This window comes from Neofelis nebulosa, chromosome 8, assembly GCF_028018385.1.
Source record: "Neofelis nebulosa isolate mNeoNeb1 chromosome 8, mNeoNeb1.pri, whole genome shotgun sequence".
Classification (NCBI taxonomy): Eukaryota; Metazoa; Chordata; class Mammalia; order Carnivora; family Felidae; genus Neofelis; species Neofelis nebulosa.
The window spans coordinates 84,248,662-84,264,279 of record NC_080789.1 but is presented as its reverse complement, the minus strand read 5'-3'; the positions used below and the strand labels follow the sequence as shown (position 1 = coordinate 84,264,279).

At 37.6% G+C, this 15,618-nt stretch overlaps 1 protein-coding gene across 1 annotated transcript in view; it reads left to right on the top strand.

Annotated features, from left to right (window-relative positions):
• Positions 1–10,837: 10,837 nt before the first annotated feature.
• Positions 10,838–15,618, top strand: part of IRAG2 (inositol 1,4,5-triphosphate receptor associated 2) — a 130,561-nt gene continuing 125,780 nt past the window's right edge. Inside the window, exon 1 of the mRNA XM_058743339.1 lies at positions 10,838–11,437. Coding sequence (XP_058599322.1) covers positions 10,867–11,437 — 571 coding nt within the window. The 5' untranslated portion in view covers positions 10,838–10,866. The remainder of the gene's footprint in view (positions 11,438–15,618) is intronic.

Sequence of the window (15,618 nt, the reverse complement as noted above, 5' to 3'; positions counted from 1 at the left end):
AAAAAAACAACAAAACAACTGGGTAGCCATTTTAAAAACAATGAGGATGTATATATTCTCTATATACCAACATAAATTCTAAACGTATTCAGTCATGCAAGTACTAGGGAAAAAAATGGGAAACTTTTTGTGATTTTGGAGTCAGGAAGGCCTTCCTAAGGCTAACACAAATTCAGAATTCACAGAGAGAAGGTTGAAATTTGACTATATTAAAAAAAAAATCTGCATGGCAAAAAATAGCATGCAGATTTTTTTCTAACACATATTACAAAGAAATATTACACATTTTACGCAGATTTTTTTTCTAACACATATTACAAAGAAATATTACACATAACGAATTTCTAACACATATTACAAAGAAATAAATTTCTTTTTTTTTTTTTTTTTTGTTTGTTTTTTTGTTTTTTTAATTTTTATTTTTGGGACAGAGAGAGACAGAGCATGAACGGGGGAGGGGCAGAGAGCGAGGGAGACACAGAATCGGAAACAGGCTCCAGGCTCCGAGCCATCAGCCCAGAGCCTGACGCGGGGCTCAAACTCACAGACCGCGAGATCGTGACCTGGCTGAAGTCGGACGCTTAACCGACTGCGCCACCCAGGCGCCCCAGAAATAAATTTCTTAATATATAAAGAGCTTTTGTAAATTTATAAAATCAAGCCCCTATTGAAAAACGGCCAAAGAATACAAACAAATAGAACATAGAAATACAAATGACTTTTAACACATGAAACTATATTCATAAGGATGGAAAATGCAAATTAAAATGGCATGATGCCATATTTCGCCTATCAGATTGGCAAAGATCAACACATTGTGTGTGATGAGGGCGTGGGGGATGAAGCAGGCTCACAAATTATTGGTGACAACATAAATTGATAAAATCTATGGAAAGTGATTTGGCAATAGCTGTTAAAATTTTCCAGAGAAGATTAGTAAAGTCTTTTTTTCCTTTTAATCAAATCTCCTTCTTTGAATTAGCTGTACTTATGTAACCAAAAGAAAAGGCTACACAGAATTTAAAAATAAAAACAAAATATTTTAAAAGAGGTATGATGCCCTCTGTGTATTGTGGATAACAATCATATTGGGGTATGGAAATTCATATGACAACTAAAAGTATCTCAGTGCATATCAGTCAGTGTTCCTTAGGAAGGAGATGGAAAATTCTTTTTAAGGGGAGGCTGACAAGAATTTCATTCATGAAGGTGTGGACAGGGTTGAGAGAAGCTGTAAGAAAAAAGGACACCCCCCCACCCCCCCACAGCATTGGCAGGATGGCTTTAGGAAGCCATTACCTTCCCTAGTAAGTGGAAAGGGTGGGTGGAGGTATAGAACCAAGTAAGGATTGGTACTCCTGCTTTACTTCTGGTTAGATCTGGAAGGGCAACACCTGATTTTCATTCAGCTAATATGTATCTTAGTAGTATCTTCAGGGCCTTGTTTTATTTCCACTTCCCTCCAAAAAGAAATTGCCAAATTTTCTTTCAAAGTGTTCACTTCTGTGTTACTCCTTTTCAGAATGGAATCCATGGATTGCCTAATTTTCAATACTTTTGTCTCTGGGATAGTATCTTTATGAAAACTGGCTTCCTGAAGACACTGCATTTGTTAATTAATTAATTAATTAATTAATTAATTAAAGTTAATTAATTAATTAAAAGAAATAAATTTAAAGATGATGACACCCAGAATACAAGGGCACAATAGAGTACATTATAAGAAATAGTGCATTTTACATAGAGCAGGTTTCGAAAAAGAAAATGCATATTAAATTTGGCTATACCTATACTGAAGGAGGATTCCACTGATTTTCTTTCCTTCCTTCTTTCCTTTCTTCTAATAGTCCCCTCTTCCTTCCATGCCCTCCAATCTATTTTTGTTGGACAAAGTGAGTCCCTTGGATCAACCAGATTTAATCTCAGAGATCCAGCCACTGGCTAATGTCTAGTGACATTAAAGACTGAGTTAGAAAGAGACGTGCTATTTGAATACATTTTTTCTTTTTTTCTCACCTAGTTACATGATAAGACTTAATTTCCTTGCAGTGTCCTTCAGTGGTTCTCTGATATAAGACCGTTGCTTTCAGGTCTGGCAATGTCAGGGGCCCTGTCTAGTCAACATGCCTTAAAGGGAAATGACTTAGCAAGTAAACACCATTCTGTTATCAATAATACCTATAGTATATCCCAAAACCCAAAGCCCCATCTTGGTTTTTTGGCTGAGTCTGCATTTTATCCCTATGTACTCTCTCCTGTGTTAACCAAGCATGTGTTTGGGGTTGGAGAAGCTATTTTGGTGAAGAATGCACATTTCTAGCTGCCTGAGGGCAGGTACAGGAGTCACCAGCTTGTGCTGTCCAGGGGCAGAGAGCACAGTATGAGCACATCCTGTTAGAATCATATGAGGCAAACAATAAATAAATAATGGAATAACATGTGCATTGAATTCATTGCACATCCATTGGAATTTATCGTTCAGGCTATTCCTTTCACTACTTTGAGAAACATCAGTGTAATACACTCATCTGGAGGAGGAAGTAAGAGTATAATTTGCCAGAGAGGTGATATGGTCTAGTGGATTCAGAATTTTAATATTATTTCTGGCTCCACCATTGGCTTCCTTTATGACTAGGAGGGAAATCTCTCTGGGTGTTGCTAGTTTCGGTATCTGTGGATTGATAAGAAGATCACAAGCATAGATGTTATAATAGTTCACTTCATGGGAAATTAAACAGAGCAAGTCAGTAAAAGGAATGCGTTAATTAATTCTTTCTGGGCACTATTTTGTGCTGTAAGAGTACATTTAATACCTGAATAAATTAAAGAGGTTTCAGAAAGTGCATCATCCATGTGTTATCTCATTTAGTCCCTGCAGCAAACCCAAGGGGTCATTCATAATATTGATTTTCTGGATAAAGACTGAAACACAGAGTTAAGTAATTAGTCAGAGGACACAGAACTAATTGGGGAGAGCTGGGATTTGAACTCAGGTTATTTGAATCCAGAGCTCCAACTTGGAACTACTACACTTCCCTTCCCTCTCATCTGGGGACAGAAATGATAACCCACAGGAACAGGAGCATATATATTCCAAAAATAGATTTTCAGAACACCCGAGTCTGAGTGAGGAAGAGAGAAAATAGAAGAGCAGTAGGAAATCACCAGGGCTCAAGTCTGTGAAGCATGTGATTAGGGACTGAAGTGGTCTGGCTAGCCAAGCCCCAGGGAGTATAAGCAAAACTGCCAGTTTGAGAACAAGATGTTCCAGTTATGATGCTTCAGGTTGTATGTTTGGAACTCTGATTCTGGTTTGTGTTTTTGTTTGTTTTGTTTTTAAGATGTGTGTCCCCCCCACCCCCCTGCCACCGAATATTACTTTCTTGGATGGCAAATAACATTGCCAAAAAATGTCACTCATTTCTGAATCTGCCTGTATCTTACCTACGTAGACTTACATGTTTTCACTATCCACAACCTCCCACCTACCTCACGGTTGTATCTGGTTGTATCTGTTTACCCAGTGCTGCTAAGCTGCTAAGCTTAGTCTCCCCACCTCACAGGTTTGTCCAAGCCCCTATCTGCCAACAATAGTGTACTATTTAAAGCCCAATTTATGGGGCGCCTGGGTGGCTCAGTCGGTTGAGCGTCCGACTTCGGCTCAGGTCACGATCTCGCGGTCCACGGGTTCGAGCCCCGCGTCGGGCTCTGGGCTGATGGCTCGGAGCCTGAAGCCTGCTTCCGATTCTGTGTTTCCCTCTCTCTCTGCCCCTCCCCTGTTCATGTTGTGTCTCTCTCTGTCTCAAAAATAAATAAACGTTAAAAAAAAAAACAAAAAAAAACTTTAAAGCCCAATTTATGTCTCACCTACTTCAAAAACTCTTCTCAGCCCACACTGACCTCCCCCTATCCTGACCTCTCATGGAGTTTAATCTAACACTCCTGTACTTTTTGCTTAATTATTGCACTTTGTATAGTCCATATACTGTGTCCCCCAAACCATATATGGTTCCCAAAAGATGTAATGATTAACAGCATTAGTGTTTTAGAAACCATAAAGCACTTGGCCCAACAGATATGTATGAAATTTAACTTAAAAAGTGACTTTTCCTTCATCCTGATTATAGAGAGTATATTATGGGTGATCTTCATTTTCTTGTTAGCACTGTGGTAGGGAGTGCACCAAAATGGCACCAATACCAGCAAATCAGCGGTCCTCCTTCCTCCTATGTCTTTCCTCAACCTCCCTCTCAAAATCTTGGAGAGGACCAGTGAGGCAGGTGCAGCCAATCATTGGCTTCCCTCTTCTCCAGCTGTAGTCTCTCTGCGGGCTCCATATCACTGGTGGAATTTAGCTCCACCCAATTACTTGATCACACAGACCTCCGCTCTCTAGTCCCAGTTTTCAGGAGATGGCTCTTGGAGTGCTGGTAAAGTGAAAATAAGGTGGTGAGTTTTCCCCCAAGTGAGTAACTAAACTTTGGTGGATGCTGGCTATTAGTCATCTGAGGTCAAGAAGTCCTGTTCTCAACAGGGAAAAGCCATTCCATGGGTAGCCTCTGACTTCTCCTCACTCCCCAACTCAATATGGTTATGATAAAGCTAGGTTCCCCAGAAATGTTGCTTTCACCATAGGCAACTCCCAGAATTGTTTTTAAAGGGACTTTTGGACTCCTAAAGTCCTAAATTGTCATTTCCAGCCTTAGTAATTTTCAATGTGTACTAGTGGATTACAATGTGTATATGTGTATTATGTGCTTTTGTAGACCCCAAGAACATGGGAGCACCTGAATTCTTGCAGTTAGATATTTATTTTAGGTCTTCTCCTAGTCTCTGAGAAGAAAACCAGACTTCACATAATAAGAACTGAAACAGAAGAACACAGTGCTGTTTCAGAAGCATATGTGTGACTATGCTATTTCAGGAATTGTTCCAGTATAAGATGTTTATAATAAGTTTGGTGTGACCAGCCAAAGAGCTTAATATAACTGGGTTAAGTGAATGGTGGGAGGGGAGAGTCCCATTCTATGCCAGCTTGCATTTATTAGTAATCAAACAGGTTTGCAGATGAGACTCCGGAGCGTTTACTAAATCTGGGATTTGTGGTTTGCAAATCATTTTGATTAACAGCTGCTGTCACCTATTTTAGGACAGGAAAAAGTAAGTTTTATTATTTATTACATTAAATATTAGTCACAGACTAAAAACAGTGTTATCTGGCAAATATGAAGTTTACTGGTTAAATAGAAAACCATGCTCTGCCCTCCCACTCGGCCCGCTAAAGATGACTTTCCTGGGAGCATCTCAGTGAACAGATGTTTCTTCTGTTTCCATGAAGGGTTTACTGGCATCTGTTAGTGAAGGGCTCTTTTGGCAAAAGGAGTTTATTGTTCATCTACAAATACACATGGATATTTTAAAAATTTTTACATACATTACTTAAGGGTTTTGCATTAATTAAATCACCAAATGGGACTTGGATGAAATATTTGCCTGAATTTCATAATCAAGTATTGAATGATTATTAAAATATGCCTCCCTGATCTAAAATTTGGAAGCTTAATATTCAAGAAATAATTGTTAGTAAAGGGAGAAAATATTTAAATGGTTGGTAAAGGAAAGATAATTATATTGTCAACATAATCTTTTTTAAGTAAGATTCAGAAGGCTCTCTAAAGAGCTTTTGAATCACCCTGAAATCTTTTCCCAAAGATGCTACTTTAGTATGTCTATATAAATCTTTCTTTGCAAAGAAATTCAACTACTTCCTAGTGATTAAAGAATATTGATATTGAAAAATACAAATTATGCCCTTATGTTTGTCAATTCCCAAAGAACATGAAATATTCTATATACTTTACATAAATAGTGAATTTATTCTAACCTATTGAAGATTCCTTTAGGAAGTCAGAACAAATGTGGAAGATTTCTGTAAGGCTCAAAGAATGTAAATGCCTACAGGTTAACATTGAACATTTAAATCACTGGTGATATTAGATACATAGTGAGTAAACTTACTTTAGGTAAGAAGCAAATAACACTTGTTTTATAAATGTTTCCAAAGCCTCTGAGGCTTTGGACCAGGGAGATGGTAAAAAGTGTTGATTCAAGAGCTTTTACTATTGGCAATTCAGGCAATAATAATAATGGGCTCAGATTCTAGAAATAAGAATAATGAGGTATAGTTCACTCAATATGAGAAATAAATAAAATAAGGGAAATAATTGGTTTGGATAATCTCTAACGTGATTTTACACTGAGCTAATATGGATCCAAATGAGAATTCCTGTAGCAGATTTGTGGTCCCAGTTTTCTGTCTATAACCATGGACTTAGCAAACAATATGTATAGCATGATGCACAGTGTGTGATACATAATAGATGCCCCCAATTTCTCCATCCTTACTTCCAAACTAGGATAACCCCCTAGAATATGCTCCCACAGCCCTGGCACTTTTCTTTCCCAGTGTGTAATTATATATTTATCTCTGGGTTTTAGGGTTGCTAGATTTATCCAATAAAAATACAAATGCTCAGTGAAATTTGAATTTCAGATAATTTTTCAGTATTTTTCCTGTGCAACTTTTGTGACATACTAAAAAAAATAACCATTGTTTATCTGAAATTCAGATTTTCTTGGGCATCCTGGATTTAATCTGGCATTCCCAGTAGCTTACTTGTTCATGTCTGTACCTCCTGCAGACTACAGGTTTTAGCAGAGCAGATACTCTTTGGAGCAGAGGTATTAGCACTTTTCAGGTACTTGATAAATATTGGTTGAATGCCTAAAAGAATGAGTGATGAGAGAGGGAGTGCAGCTGAGATTCAGAGAATTTAAAAACAAAAGTACTTCTTGGGGCACCTGGATGGTTCAGATGGAGGAGCATGTGACCCTTGATCTCAGGGTTGTAAGTTAGAGCCCCACACTGGGTTTAGAGATTACTAAAAATAATAAACTTGGGAAAAACACTTTTTGCCATTGGGATTTCTACAAGTGTACCATCCACTGTAAATATTCAGTCCGCTAAAACAGATAAAGAAGAAATTGCTTTTAAAAGAGAGACCTCCAAGTAACCAATCCTGCAAGTATAATTAACTTTCAGTTTTTAATTTGCAGTTAGTATGTTTTCAAAAAGAGTTATTGCACAAGTTAGACTTGTATTTTTAAGTATTACAGCAGATTGCAGCTAATCTTTTCTATTGAGATCTAGAACTAAAAAAGAGGTTTGGACAGGACAGACTGGAGATGTTTCCAGGCCATATATGGAGGAGGTAGCCCAAATTTTGAAATCTTTATCACATTTACTTATTGAATTCAAATGTTCTGCTTTATATTAAAAAAAGCAAAACAAGTTGGTGTTGTGAACGTTCGTTAGCTCATGAAGAGCCAGGGTCTTAAGTGTACTCTTTATAAGATTTAGTTTATAAACCACGGAGTGGAGGTCACTTAGGTGAGTCATGGGAGTTTAGGAAACAGATGGTAAAAGGAGAAAAATGCCTTAGAAAAACAAGTTGAAATGCTAGGAACATTAATCTGGAATAGTCGCAAATGCCCACAAGGCAAAGCCCTTTATTGTGGCTTGAACAACTTCCCGCCTCAGTGTTCAACAAGGAGGGTAGACAGGATCTGAGAGTTTGAGGTTCCAGTTTTAGGGTTTTTATTAGCTGCATATCTTTGCTTCCATTCTCTAGCTCTTGAAGGGAAGCACAGTCATTTCGTATTGAGAATATTGACAGATACTTAATCAGTCTTATAAGACTCTTTACTCAAGGAAATCAGATGGCTCCTGCTGTGTCCTCACCACAGCTGTAGATTTATTTTTTTTCTTTAATGTTTTTATTTATTTTTGAGACAGAGAGACACAGAGTGAATGGGGGAGCGGCACAGAAAGAGAGGGAGACACAGAATCTGAAGCAGGCTCCAGGCTCTGAGTTGTCAGCACATAGCCCGATGCAGGGCTTGAACTCATGAACTATGAGATCATGACCTGAGCCGAAGTCAGACGCTCAACTGACTGAGCCACCCAGGTGCCCCACCCCCCTTTTTAAAAATTTTTAATGTTTGTTTGTTTTTTGAGAGACAGAGACAGAGCATGAGTGGGGGAGGGACAGAGAGAGGGAGACAGAATCAGAAGCAGGCTGTAGGTCAGTGAGCTGTCAGCACAGGGTGTGTGGGGCTGGAACCCATGAACTGTGAGATCGTGACCTGAGCCTAAGTTGGAAGTTTAAACAACTGAGCCACCCAGGTGCCCCAGTTAGCTGTAGATTCAAAGCATGTGTGTGCACAGGTGAATTCTCTTCTGTCATTCCCTCTACATCACTTCCAACCTCCCAGTTAAGCAATGAGCAGCCAGGGGAAATTATCCAGAGAAAGTGGTAGCTGTGAGTAGTTGAGGATCAATAGAGCAGCTAGGGTACCAGTCCACAAGCCTGGTAATTGTGTGTGTGATTTATGACTGTGGATTATCAGTGATGCCAACAAAAATGTACTGTGTACCTAGAAAAGAATAGCATCATGGTTTTTGAATACAAGAATTATAAGTGTTTTGAGGAAACAGGCATACAGTTTATTTTTTAAAAATTTTGATATAATTTATCATGTCATTTTTTTAAATGTTTGTTTATTTGTGAGAGAGAGAGACTAAAAATGAGCAGGGGAGGGGCAGAGAGAGATGGAGACACAGAATCCGAAGCAGGGTCCAGGCTCTGAGCTGTCGGTACAGAGACCAACATGGGGCTCGAAGAGTGAACTGTGAGATCATGACCTGAGCCGAAGTCAGACGCTTAACCAACTGAACCACACAGGTGCCCTATGCATACACCGTTTAAACAATCCAAGGAGAGAGGATAAAATGTAATTAAATGACAAACATAAAGGGCAATTATTATAAAGCCTGGGAGAGATCAGAAAGTAGAGTCCAGTGAGCATACCCTGAATCCAGAATTTCCACAGAGAAATTTTTTTTGGCATTTGGGTCTGGCATTGAAAGATCACCCTTGAATATACAGAAAGGAGGCTATTGTTAAGTTCAAAGGTTTGTTAAGTTTAAAGGTTCAAAGATGATCATTACCTTAAATAGTAAAGGATTCTGCTTGTAGGAGCCTCATTGGCTGCAGCAGGTGTCTGTCATCTTGAAGTAAAATGAAGCCAGATTGTGAGGATTTTTGAGTGTCTTCTTCTAAATACCAGTCTTTCTAAAATACCCTTTCCAATTATAGTTCTTCTTAAAATTTCTGTACCTTTTGTTCATTTTCTATGAGGGTATTTTTAAAAAGAGATCCATGAATGGAAATCTTTTTAAGTTTCTAAAAATCATCACGTTCAAACTCTCTGTAACCAGCTCTTTGTAACTATTCAAACTATGGTAACTCTTGATCTAGATCAATTTAAATTTTGCCAGCTTTAGGCAAAATTTTGGATTTATTTTCAAATTCCCTAATTACTATCTTATAAGAAGTTAGATCATGCTTTTTTTTTTTTTTTTTTTAATCCTATATCTTGCCATTAAAGAAAATTATGCTGGAGTCAGACACCTTCTTGGTTCAAATCTTAGAGATGTAATTATTAGCAAGCTACTTGACCTCTTTGAGCCTCTGTTTTGTTACATGTAAAAGGAATATTTCCACATCTGACAGGTTTCTGGGAAGTTTAGATACATGTGAAATGGCCAATATAGGGCATATTTTGTAAGTTCGCGACAGATGAGAACCAGGACAAGTACTCAAATGTGAGCTGTCTGCAGCCTCACCATCATATGTGACATATTGCAAATGTAAAGCTGTATGGTTAGGAGTCTAGCCTCTGGAGCAGGATGCCTGGGCTCAAATCTGAGCTCCAGCACCTATCTGGGGGTGAATTTGGGTTTGTCTCTTACTCTGTCTTTGCTGGAAAATGGAGATAATAGTAATGTTTACCTCATAGGGTGGCTTTGAGAATGAAATGCGTTTATACATATAAAGAATTTAGTACGAAACCTGGCAGGTGGTAAGTACTTTATGTTTGTTAGCTGTTGTTATTTTCTAAGAATTTGAGCGCCAAAGTTAAACACATGGAAAGTTGTTTACACCAATTGTTTAAAGATATACTATATGTTGACTAACCTGAATTTAAAGAAAAAAATGTATAATATTGGTTTCAGGAGTAGAATTTAGTGATTCATCACTTATGTATAATACCCAGTGCTTATCACAAGTGTCCTCCTTAAGACCCATCACCCATTTAGCCCATCCCCCCCTCACCTCCCTTCCATCAACCCCCAGTCTTTTTCTTCTCTATTGTAAAGAGTCTCTTGTGGTTTGCTTTCCTCTCTCTCTTTTTTCCTTTCCCCTCTGTTCATATGTTTTGTTTCATAAATTCCACATATGAGTGAAATCATATGATCTTTCTCTGATGGACTTATTTCGCTAAGCCTAATACACTCCAGCTCCACTCACATTATTGCAAATGGCCAGATTTCATTCTTTTTGATGGCTGAGTAATCTATTATATAAATATCTGCCACATCTTCTTTATCCATTCTTCAGTGGATGGACATTTGGGCTCTTTCCATAGTTTGGCTATCCTTGATAATGCTGCTGTAAACATCGGAGTACATGTACCCCTTTGAATCTGTATTTTTGTATCCTTTGGTGAATACCCAGTACTGTAATTGATGGATTGCAGGGCAGTTCTATTTTTAACTTTTTGAGGAACCTTCGAACTGTTTTCCATAAAGACATCTTAATCCCTCCAAAGCTGATTTAGGAATAAATAGCACTGCTAAATTATTGTTAGGACAATGCTAACTTAAAACAAAACAAAACAAAACATGTCTACTTTTACATGCACTTTAGTCACTTCATCTGCATAATTGGAGGAAGGTCAACAATGGCCTCTGCAAGAAAGGTAACCGACAAGCGACATAACCCAGTGGAAAGCATTTGCAGAAAAATCAGAGCCATCCAAAAGAGAGAAGAGATTTCAGATCCGATTCAACAGATTATCAAATACCAATCTAGCCGTTTTGACGGTCCACAGACTAACTTCAAGAAAGATTTTGAAGAGGTCCTGACGAAAATGGCTGCTGCTATTCCCTGGCCCAACAACCGTTTCTCAAATTCTGAGAAAGACGATGTCTTCATTTCATATCCTCAAATAGCGTCTCCAAGAACCCTAACCGTTTCTCCTCTCGGCTCTCCTGAGAATGCAACATACTCTGTTCCCTTCACAAGTTCAGAAAACCTCTCAAGGCCAAGATCACAGAGCTCTCAGCATTACACATCTTTGGTATCACAGACCAGGAAAGGGGAGCCCTTCTCTAACAAGGATTTGAATAACTATTCTAGTGAAAATAACTTAAGTGCCTTAATACTTGACTTTGATTCAACCTCTGAAAAGCGCTCTGAATGCTTTACTTCTCAGGATTCAGTGGGGAAAAACTTATCTCTAAACGAAGCTGGTAAATATTCATCTTTTAATGTTTGTTCTTCCAATAAAGGAGTAAGCATATCACTTTCTGAACACCTGAGCTACCCAACCCACATGATTAAAACCTGGATGGAAGCATCCATCTTTCCGTTTTAAAGTATGCTTTTCTTTTTTTCTTTTTTTTTAAAATTATTTTTTTAAAAAAGTTTGTTTTAATTGATATATGGTTGACCTATTAATTTCAGATGTACAACATAGTGATTCAACAATTATATATTAAATGCTCCTCATAAGTGTAGTTAACATCTGTCACCATGAAAAGTTATTACAATGTTATGGTCTATATTTCCTATGCTGTACTTTTCATCCCCATGATTTATTTTAGAACTAAAAGTTTGTACCTCTTAATCCACTTCACCTATCCTGTCATCTATCTCCCCTCTGGCAATCACTAATTTGTTTTCTGTATTTTTTTAAGTCTATTTCCTTTTTGTTTTTTTGTTGTTGTTTTTTTTTAACTTTTTCTAAAGCTTATTATCTTGAAAGAGGGAGGGCAGGAGGGGCAAAGAGAGGGAGAGAGAATCCCAAGCAGGCTCCACACTGCCAGCACAGAGCCCAATGAGAGGCTCTAACCCATGGTCTGAGATCATGACCTGAGCCGAAATCAAGAGTCACTCAACCAGCTGAGTCACCCAGGTGCTCCCTATTTGTTTTTTTAGATTCCACACTTAAGTGAAAGTATATGGGTGTTGTCTTTGACTTAGTTCACCTAACATAATACCTTCTAGGTCCATCCGTGTTATCCTGAATGGCAATATTTTATTCTTTTTTATGGCTGAGTAATATTCTATTGGATATATATATACATATATATATGTATGTATATATACACACACACATATACACACACGCACACGTACACACATATATATATTATATCCACACACCACATCTCCTTTATCATTTATCAGAAGACACTTACATTGCTTTCATATCTTGGCCATTGTAAATAATGCTGCGATAAACATAGGCGTGCATATATCTTTTCAACTTAATGTTTTGTTTTCTTTGCATAAATACCCAGAAGTGCAATTATTAGTTATTTCCATTTTTAATTTTTTGAGGAAACTCCATACTATTTTCCATAGTGGCTGTGTCAGTTTATAATCCTACCAACAGTTCATGAGAGCTCCCTTTTCTCCACATCCTCCCCAGCAATTGTTATTCTTGACTTTTTGATATCAGCCATTCTGACTGATGTGAGGTGACATGTCATTGTGGTTTCGATTTGTATATCGCTGATGATTAGTGATGTCAAGCATCTTTTCATGAGTCCACTGGCCATATTGATGGGAATCATCTTTGGGAACAGTTCCTCTCACCATTTTTTAATTGGATTATTTGGTTTTTTGGAGTTCAGTTATTTACATATTTTGGATATTAACTTCTTATTGGATATATCATTTGCAAATATCTTCTCCCATTCAATATGTTGCCTTTTCATTTGTTGACAGTTTTCTAAGCTGTGCAAAAGCTTTTTAGTTTGCCATGGTCCCAATACTTTACAACTGATTTTGTTTCCATATCCTGAGGAGAAAGATTCAGAAAAATATTGCTAAGGTCAGTGTCCAAGTGTTTACTGCCTGTGTTTTCTTTTAGGACTTTTATGGTTTCAGCATTTACATTTGATGCTTAATCCACTTTAAGTTTATTTTCGTGTCTGATGTAAGGAAGTGTTGTAGTTCTTTTTTTTTTTTTTTTGCATATAGTTGTCCAGTTTTCCCAGTATCATTTCTTGAAGAGATTATCTTTTTCCTATTATGTATTATTATCTCTTTTTTATATATTAATTGACCATATAAGTCTGGGTTTATTTCTGGGCTTTCATTTCTTTTTTTTTTTTAATTTTATTTTTTAATATATGAAATTTACTGTCAAATTGGTTTCCATACAACACCCAGTGCTCATCCCAAAAGGTGCCCTCCTCAATACCCATCACCCACCCTGCCCTCCCTCCCACCCCCCATCAACCCTCAGTTTGTTCTCAGTTTTTAACAGTCTCTTATGCTTTGGCTCTCTCCCACTCTAACCTCTTTTTTTTTTTTTTTTTTTCCTTCCCCTCCCCCATGGGTTCCTGTTAAGTTTCTCAGGATCCACATAAGAGTGAAACCATATGGTATCTGTCTTTCTCTGTATGGCTTATTTCACTTAGCATCACACTCTCCAGTTCCATCCACGTTGCTACAAAAGGCCATATTTCATTTTTTCTCATTGCCACGTAGTATTCCATTGTGTATATAAACCACAATTTCTTTATCCATTCATCAATTGATGGACATTTAGGCTCTTTCCATAATTTGGCTATTGTTGAGAGTGCTGCTATAAACATTGGGGTACAAGTGCCCCTATGCATCAGTACTCCTGTATCCCTTGGATAAATTCCTAGCAGTGCTATTGCTGGGTCATAGGGTAGGTCTGTTTTTAATTTTCTTTTTTTTTTTTTTTTTTTAATTTTTTTTTTTTTTTAATGTTTTTTATTTATTTTTGGGACAGACAGAGACAGAGCATGAACGGGGGAGGGGCAGAGAGAGAGGGAGACACAGAATTGGAAACAGGCTCCAGGCTCCGAGCCATCAGCCCAGAGCCTGACGCGGGGCTCGAACTCACAGACCGCGAGATCGTGACCTGGCTGAAGTCGGACGCTTAACCGACTGCGCCACCCAGGCGCCCCTGTTTTTAATTTTCTGAGGAACCTCCACACTGCTTTCCAGAGTGGCTGCACCAATTTGCATTCCCACCAACAGTGCAAGAGGGTTCCTGTTTCTCCACATCCTCTCCAGCATCTATAGTCTCCTGATTTCTTCATTTTGGCCACTCTGACTGGCGTGAGGTGGTATCTGAGTGTGGTTTTGATTTGTATTTCCCTGATAAGGAGCGACGTTGAACATCTTTTCAAGTGCCTGTTGGCCATCCGGATGTCTTCTTTAGAGAAGTGTCTATTCATGTTTTCTGTCCATTTCTTCACTGGGTTATTTGTTTTTCGGGTGTGGAGTTTGATGAGCTCTTTATAGATTTTGGATACTATGGGCTTTCATTTCTGTCCTATTGATCTCTGTGTCTGTTTTTGTGCCAGTACCATACTGGTTTGATTATTGTAGCTTTTGTAGGATAGTTTGAAATCTGGAATTGGGATATCTCCAGCTTTGTTCTTCTTTTTCAAGATTGCATGAACTATTTGGGGTCTCTTGTGGTTCCATACAAATTTTAGTATTTGTTGTTTTTGTTCTTTGAAAAATATTAGTAGTATTTTGAGAGATTGCACTAGATCTACAGAATTTCATTGGGTAGTATGCACATTTTAACAATATTAACTCTTATAATCCATGAGGATGGTGTATCTTTCCATTTATTGGTATTGCTTTTAATTTCTTTGATCAATGTCTTATAGTTTTCAGACTACAGGTATGTCCCCTCTGGTTAAATTTATTCCCAGGGATTTTTTTTTTTTTTTTTGATACAACTGTGAATTGGGTTGTTAATTTCTCTTTCTGTTATTTTGTTATTAGTATTAGTATATAGAAATGCAACAGATTCTGTATGTTGATTTTGTATCCTGAGACTTTACTAAATTCATTTATACTTCTAAGAGTTTTTGCTGTAGTCTTTAGGGTTTTCTGTATATAGTATGATGTCATCTGGAAATAGTGACAGTTTTACTTTTTTCCTTACCGATCTGGATGCCTTTTATTTTTCTTATCTGATGACTGTGGCTAGAACTTCCAGTACTATATTGAATAAAAGTGGTGAGAATAGACATCCTTGTCTTGTTCCTGATCTTAGAGGAAAAGTTCTAAGACTCAATTTTTCACCACTGAGTCTAATGTTAGCTGTGGGTTTTTCATATAAGGCCTTAACTATGTTGAGATATGTTCCCTCTAAACCTACTAACCCTACTTTGTTGACGTTTTTTATCATGAATGGATTTTGTACTTTGTCAAATGCTTTTCCTGCATCTATTGAAATAATCATACGGTTTTTATCCTTCATTTTGTTAATGTGGTGTATCACGTGGATTGATAGGTGCATATAGAATCATCCATGAAATAAATCCCACTTGATTGTGGTGAATGGTCCTTTTAACATACTATTGACTTCATTTTGCTAATATTTTGTTGAGGATTTTGCATCTATGTTCATCAAAAATATTAGTCT